Source organism: Brienomyrus brachyistius, chromosome 22, assembly GCF_023856365.1.
Source record: "Brienomyrus brachyistius isolate T26 chromosome 22, BBRACH_0.4, whole genome shotgun sequence".
Taxonomy (NCBI): domain Eukaryota; kingdom Metazoa; phylum Chordata; class Actinopteri; order Osteoglossiformes; family Mormyridae; genus Brienomyrus; species Brienomyrus brachyistius.
Genome location: NC_064554.1, coordinates 12911254 through 12922898, shown reverse-complemented (window position 1 = coordinate 12922898; position 11645 = coordinate 12911254). Strand labels below are relative to the sequence as shown.

At 41.3% G+C, this 11645-nt stretch overlaps 1 protein-coding gene across 1 annotated transcript; it reads right to left on the bottom strand.

Annotated features, from left to right (window-relative positions):
- Window positions 1–1057: 1057 nt before the first annotated feature.
- socs1a (suppressor of cytokine signaling 1a) lies at window positions 1058–3007 on the bottom strand. Its single transcript, XM_048991276.1, has 2 exons — window positions 2477–3007; window positions 1058–1948 (listed from the first exon to the last, which is right to left on the bottom strand). Exon 2 carries the CDS (start codon window positions 1902–1904, stop codon window positions 1287–1289), a length of 618 nt encoding a protein of 205 aa, XP_048847233.1. The 5' UTR covers window positions 1905–1948; window positions 2477–3007; the 3' UTR covers window positions 1058–1286.
- Between the last annotated feature and the right edge of the window lie 8638 nt (window positions 3008–11645).

Here is an 11645-nt window from a genome sequence, read left to right as displayed (position 1 = left end):
AATTAACCACAAACTGTCTTAGTTACTGATCTCATGTTAATTCATCATCCATGAATCGTGACGCATGTTTTATCTCAAAGTTACTATATTTGTTACTACGTCTGTTAATTCTGCAAGCCTTTGTAAAGTAGCAAGTATATTTGTTCGTGATTTGTTCATAATTTGTACTTCAGTAATAAGTTATTACTCAGTATTTGTGCCCCGACAAGTAAAGGGTTACCTTTGTATTTATCAGACGGCATAAAATTCACCGACTGACACTTGATAATTTACCACAAATTTACCCAAGATATGCGTAATGACGGCTTTGTTATGGTCGCTTTGCAGGTAGTTAAACCGTACGGCGCTTCAGGTTGTGGCCGCTGTTCGCTATAGACGTCTGGGAGTATTTTAGGGTTGCGTTCCAGGCAAGCCCTGCCCTCGGCTCCCACGGGGTCACGTCAGCGCTACCCGCTACATTTCTTGTAAATGATACCCTGCAGTGCTGGCAGGCACTGGGGGCGGGGCTCCAGTGACAGTAAATCTCGTTTCGTTTGATTTACACATATCAGTCATCACAACCACAATCCAGCGATTAATTAATAACCCTGCGTTTTTAACTTATGGAAGACCGAGCACGAGCAAATCCAAACTTAATGCTGGATTCCCGCTCGTTTAGTTTGGAAAAATAGTGTAAAAACGGCTGATAACTGTATGCAGGGTTCATAAGCATGATTGGAAATCTTAAGAATTGCTTCAACATGTCTAATATTAGCTAGTTCGGTCTTCAGCACGAAACCACTGCCCCCTAGGCTAGCGTATTATTTGGCATGCTCTAAAGATGACTACTAATGAATATTAAAAACTGAAGCTTTCTGGCAGTAAAGATTTAAACGGAAGAGTCAGTAGCTTAAGAGGCGGTGAATATTACCGAGTGGCTATGCGTGTCACTGGCGTAATTCTGAGCTGTTTTGCTTAACGGGATCTGGTAACGCCAACCCTGGACCTTAAAAATTAAGCAAATGAGCGTGGGGGAAAAACTCACGGGCCGTAATGTTACACGATTAGAAACCAAGAATTATTTTTTTCAAAACAAAATTTATTTTCTTTATGAAAATATAAAAATATATTGGTCTGCATAGCAGATGTACGCCTACAGAACAGCGAGTGCCCTGCATAGTGTAAACATTGACAGACGTAAACGATTGAAATTGAGTGTATTGGTTTGCTACGAGATTTCCTAAAACATTGCAACAGAGTAGCAACTAGTAACTTGTCAAATGTTCCCCAGGCGTCCATCCGTACCATTACAAAGGGTATGGAAAAGATTTCAAAAATTTTTGGTGGACAGCGGCCAGTGGGATACTCTCTATTTTCTGTGCGCCCCATGTTTCAATAATCCTTTTCCGACACAACTCTTGGAGGGACTGTACCTTCACTCTTCTGCAAGGCTTGGTCAAAATCTTCTTCTTAACGTAATGTTCCAACAGTTTGAATAGAGAATCAAAAGTCTCCTTACTCCCATTCAAGCTAAAACGCGATCCCTGGAAACTGATGCGGATATTGACAGGCCCGGACGAAGATTTGTAACTCAGTGTGAAGAAGTAGTCCTTCCGGCTGCTGTCTCGGATCAGGAAACTTCCCACAGGTAGGTCCTTGAGATGCAGCTGAGCCTTTTCGGCATTTATGGAATGCCAATAGAAGCCACTTTCCTCCAGCTTTGATGTAGTCATGCTGATGATGCTGAAATCGTTCTGGTTCCTGAAAAGTGGGAAATGTGTTTGACATTCACGGCTGTCGGGTCTGTGCCGAATGGGCTGTATATTATCTGCCAACTGCTGGACTCTGTCGCGCTCTTCTGCTTCATTGCGTTCCACGTTAATAGGTTCTACCATCCTACAGAAAAGACCAGACTGCGTGGTCATCCATAGCGTCCTTCATTAAGGTGATTGAGATAAAGCCTTCTGATCTGGAAAAAAAGGGAAACGCACAAGTTTAATTCGGTGGGATCGGAATATTGCCATTTTACTTACCCCACCTGAACCCATTGTTACAACTGTCGCCACATATTAAAGAATAAAAAATAGAAGTACGCGCTGCTTTCACCCGACGTTCGAACCACGCTAATTATAATGAACTATATAGCTATAATTAAGTGGGAAAATGTTCGCCGCAAAGCTTTGGCAATTCCATTTACTGACACCTGGCTAGTAATTTTTCAGTTTTAGTTAACTCTAAGCTAACCGTATTCGCAAGTAATGCTGCGGCATCGCATTCGGGAAAAACATCTGATTCCCATATAGTCCACAACTGACTCTGGATGCGGCACACCAGCATCAACTAAAACGCAAACCAGTTGCTTCTTTAAGATACTAAGAGAAATATCTTGGTTAGCATTTAGCCTAATGGGTTTTAGGGAAGGATCAATTGTTTTTCCTAAAACCCACACTTATTAACATAAAGCAAGGCAACGATCTTCAAGAATGAACCACCTTACCGTCGGCACTATAAGCAATCTCCTTTGACAAATGCGCCCGCTGTGCAGCTGGCAGACAAATCCGTACAACCTACGTGTCTTGACTGCTCGTGTTGAAGCAGAGCAGATCTCACTCGGTGTGATTATTGTTTTCATCGACTCCGTTACTCTTGCCTTTAGACAAACACTTCGTGTGACGGATCAGGAAAGTAGATCCTTCTCTTACATGCCCAACATATGCATTGTGTCGAGCTCCGTCTATGGGTTTTACTTGCCGCTTAGCTCCACCCCGCGTTTGGCTTTCTTAGAATCCTTTCTGTTTCGTTTTAACTGATTCCGATGGAGAAATCTCAAAATGCTTTCATGTATTTTCTTGGCGTTTCTCTTCGAGGGAATAGGGAGTAGTGATGATTTTGAAGAGCATCATCGATTCATCAAAGAAAAACCACAGAATATTTTTTCCACGTTGCAAAGTGATGGCGGTGTACAGTTCTGCCTTTCAGGATCCTGATCGTAATTCGCATTGTTAAACGCATCGGATTTAGCTGCACCCGCAGAAATGAAATCACGATCGTGTAAACACGTGACCTGGTGAATAAAGATGTTTTGTAACAATGAATGATATATTTTATTAGTAATTTAAGTTGGTATTCAATACATTGCATGTCTCGTAAAAAAACGCAAACGCACAATGCAATTAATTAGCAATTTGCCGCCCCCTTGTGCAATCTCCTAAAAGAGAGATGTTTTTTACGGAAACTGTCGACCTAAAATCGCAAAATGAGTGCAAATGACAGCAAAAACATGCAGAATTCCTGGCTGCAAAGCTACAATTCTACTACTATAAAAATGACATAAAGATGGCGCGCAAAAACTACGTTGCTTCCAAAGAAATAAGAAAAGAAACCAAAAGTTAAAAAGGTCAAATTTACTTTCTGACTGTCTTTCTCTGTAAAGGTTGGGGGGGGGGGAGGGGTGGGGAGGGGTGGAAATGAAACCCTATAATCCAGCTGAGGGTCGCCATGGGGATGTGGGAGCTCTTGCCTCAGTATCATTTCTGTAGAACCACTAGATGATGCCTGTATACTGTCATTCCTGCCTAGTTCCCTTTAAGCAAATCTCCCTTCTTTCAACAGCATGTAATCTTTGTTGACACAGTAAACTAGCGCTGGTTTAGTTTGCTCTATAATCACTTTCTGCATTTCATGACAGAACATGTAAAACCCAGTATCTCCATATTGGTACCTAATCACAGCCAAGCATTTATACCTAGATATACTTTGGGCCTCAGGTGAGGAAAAAGGACCCCGAACGGTATCCTGGTGACCAAGCTAGGGTATTTTTTTGTGATTTATTGTTTTGCTGTTTTTTATGTTCTGGTGGGGAAAATGTTGAGATTTTGGTTTAGGAAATAAACCTGCTGATTGTAATCCATTCACCTAATAGGACCTAAATGTCGTCTGATACAAGGGTTAACGTAAGTTGCAGATTGAAAAAACAAGAGGTCATCTGGAAAGCACTTCTCACTAGCATTTAAAAAGATGTATATGCGGTTTATATTTGCATTTTTTTTATGTTTTGCTCCAGCTAGAACTTCAGGGTGTTTGTACCTCCTGGCTATAGAAAATTGGATGGATAGCTTGTGTTTACCTGTAAAGAAAGTTTAGACTCATACAAAATATTAATACCTGTCAATAGCCATTCTTCCTCTTTTGACGTCTTATGCTGTCTCAGTATCATATTTTTTTACATGTTTCTCAGTGGCTTAGTGGGCCTCACTGTGACCTCAGCCCACCAGGATTGAGGGTCCGATTCCTGCTCTTACTGTGTGGTGTTTGCATGTTCTCTGAAGATTTGCTGAAGTTTCTCCCAGTTTCTCCAAATTGCTTACAGTGTGTGAGTTTGTGCCCCTGTGCCTCACGGGATACGTGATTTAGAGGATGGATGTACAAAAAATGTGTACAGCATCTAAAACAATGTCTCTTCCCAGTCACCCTTCCTGAAAATCAAAAGCGTGAAACTGACCCTTCGGATAAAGCCAAGGTTTACAGGAAATTCAAGGTAAAGTTATCTGCAGAAGCTGCTCATTGGGGCCCTCTACTGGGCCTTTTCAGAATCCATTGCGACATGCGTTTCGGGTAGAGATATGGGTTTATGGGAAATCGAAAGTGAAAGTTGCTAAATCCAACCAGCTGACCGGCCCCTGTTACCCTCACAGATGGCCCTACCCCTTGAAACCTGAAACTCAGTTTACGGATATATTTTGAAAGTTACCATTGCTGCTCTAGCCTAACATGATCATGATAAATTTCAGTGTTAGTCTGACAGAAGGGTGCGCGACTGCTGCAATTCCAATTTGATGCAGTCAGGTTTGCCGTTGAATTAAACTGTGAGGTTTGCAGATGTTTACAAGAGCCAAGATTTTTTGGCACGTTTGGAATCATGTGCAGCTCACTCGATTTCAATCCCTGATCTCTGGTATTTGCAAAGATAAAATAAGATAAAATACATTGCACCCGCTGTTTCATCAATTCAATGAAAAGTTTCCTTACACTATTTAGCCTTATGCATAATAATTTCAGGAGCACGCCTGTCTCAGAAGGAAGAAACTGTGGATTTAATATACATCTTATTCTTATTATCTAATATACATATCTTATTCTTCTTAGAAAAGTTCAAAGATGCAAATTGCTTAGATGCATATATTATATTGAAGCATGGCTATTTTAAGTAAATAGCGTCTCCTTTTAATAGGGACGCACTATATGTCAAAATTAATTTGCTATTTACTTTAAATAAAAACTATGGAAACCTAACATGACCGACCCAGGGCCAGCTGGCTGGGACGCTTGTAATTTCACTGATGAAGTGCTATTCCCAGAAATCACGTGGGCAGAAACGAGCCAATCGCGAGAGTCCGTACTTTCGTTCGTCAGTTCAACGGGTGCATTGTTGAAACTCCTGGGAAAACAGACTCAAAGGCAAACAAATATCCCTGCCCCTATATCATCTTAGAATACATAGCGAGACGAATTAAGAACGTGACAAAACAAATTTGTACCAGATGGTTGCGTTCACTTACGAAAGACTGAGATTACGGGTAAACTTGCGGAAGATGAGTCGGTGCCTAAGAGGGAACATGGGGATAAAGAGAGATTAAAACGGTGGTGGCACAACAACCCTCACGTAGGAAAGCCTCATTCAATTAAATAATCTTAAATGATACGCCAAATAGCGGCTAAAGGTTACAGGGATTAAATAAACCGGAAGTTTAACAAATCTCACTTTGCAGTATAAAATGATGTCCTCCACCGCTTCTTCAGGCGCCCACTTTTGCATTAGATGAAAGTTGATGCCTATTTGTGCACTGAGGTAGTTCATCAAAATACATTAGTGTCTAAACCATTGGTACAATCCTAGGTTAGGTTGCTTTCCTTCAGATGCATGCAGTGCTGGCTCCCCCTTGTGGATACTATAAATATCACGCCTAAGGTACCGTCAGAGTCCATCCGTTCACGATCGGCTTTCAATATTATTTGAACCTTATGAAATCTGGGCTTACTGAATAAACACATTCCCTGTAATAATACGGCGCATCCATAGGTTACAATTATAGAATACCGATGCGTAAGGTTAATTTTAAAATTATTTCCAGTATTCTGTACGTTCATTAGCCTAATATGCATTTGCGCTGGAAAAAAACTTATGTGTAAAATTTAATTTATGCCGTGTACATATTTAGCAGACACCTTTGTCAAAAGCGACGTACAGGTGAGGCATGTAGCATATTGCAAGCATTCATGCTGTCAATGAGTCGACTAGGCGTAATTGCGGCTAGGCTGAGCTTCCAATGAATGCCCTATCTATATGAATGAATGTTTAAACAAAATGACAATTAAATTATGTTATTTTATTTTGATTGCGGTAGAAACATGCGCATGAAAATTAACACGGCGTAGGCTGCGGTTTCCCGACTGAAATACAGAAGATCATTTCGAAGCCCACGCAAGTCCCCGTGAAAAATGGGATGTCCTGTTCCCCAATCAGCTGATCAAAAGGAGCACGTGGCGGTTGCCAGATTAATCTTGCCATGGCCTACTTATGATGTGATTATTGTTAGCCGCTGAATTGCTGCATCTAATCTTTCGACCAGAACACATTAAAACTTAAGATATACGTCATATTTCTTTACCGTTAAGGTTTGTAGTAGACTGGTGGTGCAACAAAAAATAAACACAAAAACATAACAAAAAGGCGGGGCTTCTTTAATTCCATGAATGACAGGCATGCTTACTATGTCTTAAGTACAATTCAACGGTCTGTGCAAAGCGCTGTCAGTTCAGGTGATAAGGGAGTCAAGTCTTAGAGGTTTTGGCAACGAGACTAGCGATTTGACGGTGAATGGGGTGCGGGGGGCGGGGGGAAGGTTGAAAAATGCCCTCGTTGTCATGGTAACTGCCCAAGGACAGTGGCCTCGTCTTTCAAGTGACTAAATCACAGGAAAACAGCGTGAAACCATTTACTGTATAGCTCAGTCCCTCTACGCTTGTCTGTTCGGTATGATCCGGAATAGACAATGGGAGATTTGATGTTCTCATTGACTCGCCTTTGATTTCCCCGCGATGCAGTAATGCCGCTCTCTTCATGCTCAGCGTGCTCCTCTAGTGGAAGCCGAAGCAATGGCACAGTTCAGTGCTCGCAGCCAGCCAGCAGGGTACGTGGGCTATGATCTAATTTAGACCGCTGCCCGGAGGGAAAGAGTGGCTGAGACGCCGATTATTTTTATTTGATTTCCCCAAGAGCCGTCCTAGTCATATTTAAATGAGCATGGCTGTCACAGTGAACAAACTGTAAAGTGAAGGAGCAGAGACTTTATGAGTTAAGGAATCATAAAGTGCAGACATTCCTTTTATAATAATGTAAATTATTTACCTTACCTGCCCATCCGACGTTTAATTATATCACTACCGAGGGCTTTCAAAACGTTCAGCGGTTTAGTTGTGGTACTGTTTCCCAGTAAATATTATCAAGGTAACTACCTTATCCTCTTACCATTATCAGAACGATGGAGTTGAACTGTGGACTCTCGAATCAACATCAGAATCACGATTAAAAGAGAAAGTCTGCCCACTATATGGACACCACAACACGATACCTATAGAGGATGCGGGAATTATTGTTTTTTTTTTTTGCTAATGGTTTACCGTGTTCACAGGTGCGCACGGCTCCGTTCTGTGGCATAATCGACTTTCCGCCGCAGAGCTTATAGATCAGAGCCAAACTCGTGAGCGAACCGCCAGTCAACGGCCTATTCACCTCCTATGCGGTGACGTTACATAAGTGCGATCCCGCCTGTAGATTAGTCATGGTTGGTTTTTCCCAGGTTGTTCTGCAAATGAAGACGCATGCTGTGATGAGGAGGAAAATGTAGACTATTCTTCTTCTTTATTCTATTATTCTAACTTCTGAAAAAATAAACATTTTAATCAAGCTAGACACGAAGATCAACACATTGCCAATAAACAGAAATACTCTCCGTACCGACTTGCCTCATAATAATAACAATATTAATATAATATAAGCATAGGCCTACCATTTCTTAGGACAACTTATAAATCGTCAAAGGTTGACATATCCCCAGATCTTTTCAATAGCGAGAAACTCCCTTGGTGGCTTGCTAAGGCAGTTATGAAATGCAAGAGTATAGTTACCACTATCATTATGGGTCTGCTGTTACGCTGCATGCAGGTCGCTACGCCTGCAACGGCTGCATAGACTGAACAACAGAGTCACGGGGGCAGCTAAGGGAACCGGGTCGTCTGTACGGCGTTTGGGTCCGTGTCGCGCTCCTCTGAGCTTCCGGGGATTTAATGGCTGATGTTACGTTTAAGATTAATAATGGTACTTTATCCCGTTATCAGAACGGTTCGCTACCTACTCACTTAAGATACCGATAACACATCACACCAGGAGACATAACCCGGACTACCAAGTAAAATTATAATGCAAAATTAAATCGAATAACCTTTCCTACATAACAGCTTTATTAGTTTAAGTGCAGAACTCAGACAACTTTTATAATAAAACATTAAGTAAAGTAAGTAAGTCTTTTGAGTATAGGCTATTTTTGAAACAGTGAGGTCGGTCACGTTTATGGCAGTGATCCCAAGAAGGCGAGGATGGTTTTGCTGTAAACATTGTTTTGTTACTTTAGATGCTAAGAAGCACCGGTGCATTAATGTAAGTCTCGACTAATGGATGAACATCCAAAAGCGACAGCATGGGATACTGCCGGCCGCTACACACACAATGAGGTCGGGCACGTAATGCCCTTTCTCCCCTTTTCTCGATACGCAGGGACATTATCGCTGATGAAGTAAATCTATTTAGTTCTACTTTATAATTCAACAATAAATAAATGATACAGTTGTACGTGTGACTGGATGAATATTCATCTACTTGTTCATTATCTCAGAATCCCAGAGTGAGCACTGTTTATAACACTGGGGCTAGGCCAGATTATTGACGCCTTTTTGTTTTTCATAAGGGCATTTCCATGGCAACTATATAAAAAAAGCCTTTCACACTTCCGGCATCACCAATTAGCTTCATAAGTGGTCTGAGTCAAGAATATTTCACAGGTAGGGAGAATGAAAGCAGTCTTTCGGGTCACAAGTAACGTCAATAATCTAAAATGTAATACTGCAGTTTCCCCATCAGGGGTTAGCGTTTTGTGTAGCACTGAGAGCATTTTGTATGTAGGATAAACATCCACTGTTTATGCGTCAAAAACAGATTATTGTTAAAGGAGCTCCGGCAGAGATGCCCGTTGTTTTTTTCCCCACACACACACCACCTCACTGGAACACTAGATTGTCATTCCGACGCTTTATTCCCATAGGCAGTAGTTAAGATTGAGGAGCACCTTCCTGCATTCCGCAGAGAGCTCTGCCACACACACACACACACACACACACACACACACACACGCACACACACCTACTAATTGGGGACCCGGTGCACCGGCGCGGCGCCCTTCAGCCTCATGGCCGTGCGGGTCGGAACAGCAGAGGATGGCGGACGCGAGGCAGCGCTGCGGCTCCGTAGGCGTTCCGCAGGTGCGCCGGCAGTGAGAAGCGGGGAGCAGGTGGGCAAGGCGGCCCACAGCGTGCGCTCACCGCTCGCTCTCCTTCTCACTCTTTTCTAGCTGTTCTCACCGCTGCCGCAGAGCCCGGCAATTTAGCCCTGAGAAATAAAGACAATATATGGATAAAGAGACCACTGAGTTCAATATACTGCGGAGCTGTGTTTACTAAGCAGAAAGTGGGCACAGTAAGAATTTGGTTTTCATAACTTGGCCTATATGAAACGATTCACTGCGAATTATATGCTAATACCAAATTCATTAGCACAAAATTAGACAAACTGTAAAAACGGTTTGTATTCTTTTGTGCACAATAACAGTTTTTTCTGGTGTTATACAGAATATGTTTATTACAATGGAGCATCTCGAATTATTGGACGCTTCCATTGCACCTAATTGAATTATCTGAACGCAGTGATTTTATATAGAGTAACATTTAAGTTATATAAATATATTTTTTGTAGGCCTGTATATACAGACTGTAACGTAAAGCCATATGATATTCAATCTGAAATAACCATTAGTTGAAGTCTCGCTATGTAGTTGCATGTTAGGTGTGCATCTGCTAAATACAATCTGGCGATCTTAATAATTTGCGATCAAAGCTCATCCTCGCGTCAGTTTTTAACCAGAATTAGGCTACTGAAAAATCGTGAGTTCCCGTATAACGAGGACGTGATTAAGTATACAACCGCAGTCCCTAGAATGGTTTTACAGTTATAGGCTAATTTCATTACGTTGAAAATTTTGGACTCAAGCCTGTGCTGAGCCGTATAGCATTATTAAACAGTCCGGCGGGATGTTGGGCCGCTGTTTGGTTGCCCCCCACCTTGCACCTCACCGCTGGATCATCTCGAGGCAGCGAAGCGCGGTTTACATAAAACCAGGGTCGCCTGCTCTGCTGCCGCCTTCTGCCAGCGGATGCATAACGTCAAGGTGTCTTTCCTATAATAGACCATCTCACGGTGAAGGGAAATAGTGGTATTTAAATTGATTTTATCCATTTATTTTAGTGGCGTATTAATTACTTTGATCATTTTATGCCAGACGTGTCCCAAAATATTATATTAGTCACAGTGTATAGGCCTACTTTTTGCATACGAACGATGAGCATTTCAAGTGACGAAAGATTACCGTAAATAGGCCTACATACGATATATTGAGAATAATGGGCGTCTCATTCTCAGAGTATTACGATTAAGATTGTAAGGAATTACGAATTTATCGTTAAACACTAGAACCCGTATGTTACTATACCTGATGTCGAAAGTCTAAATATGTACTTGAATAATAACATAAATAAGCTGACTCACTATTCTAAATATAGATATTTTTATGCACATTATCCAGGCAATATCATATTTAATAAAATTCTTGTTTTATTTTGTAGTGTTTGACAGAAAGTTTCAAGGTAAATGATGAATGTTAAAAATTAAATGTTAAAATTATAAAATTAATATGCATAGCTGTGGAACATTGCGTGTAAATATGCATTTTAATGACCTGTACATATAGTACATGGCAGACTTATCTTGATTTTATTTATTTCATATGCAAAGCTTATATCCATAAACAAACAAACTATTCGAAATCAACTAAAGCGCATAACGGGTGTCGTTTAAATGTATGTTTTACTAAAACGTAGAACAATCAAACGAAAGCTTGCTTGTATAGATATTAGACTGGTGGTCTTTAAATAAAGCCAGGGGCAACGCAAAACAGAAAAGTATTTAGGCATGTTTATTATGAGAAGTCGATGAAATATATAAACCAACGAGAAGCAACATTTTACCGATGTGGGAGATAGGCGTACTTGTGTAAGGGGGCTCCTGTCTGGCGGCCAAATATACATGCATGCACATGTCCACATGAAGGCACAGGTGAGCACTGTAACGCAAAGTCAGTGTGTTTTGCGGATGGACTCTGCATATAGCCCATGCAAATTGGAAAGCAATTGCATGGAAACACTTTCATGACGCACAGTATTTATGCACCAGTGAAAGACGAATGGCTTACATGCCGGTGTTAAATTGCAGATATATTCTC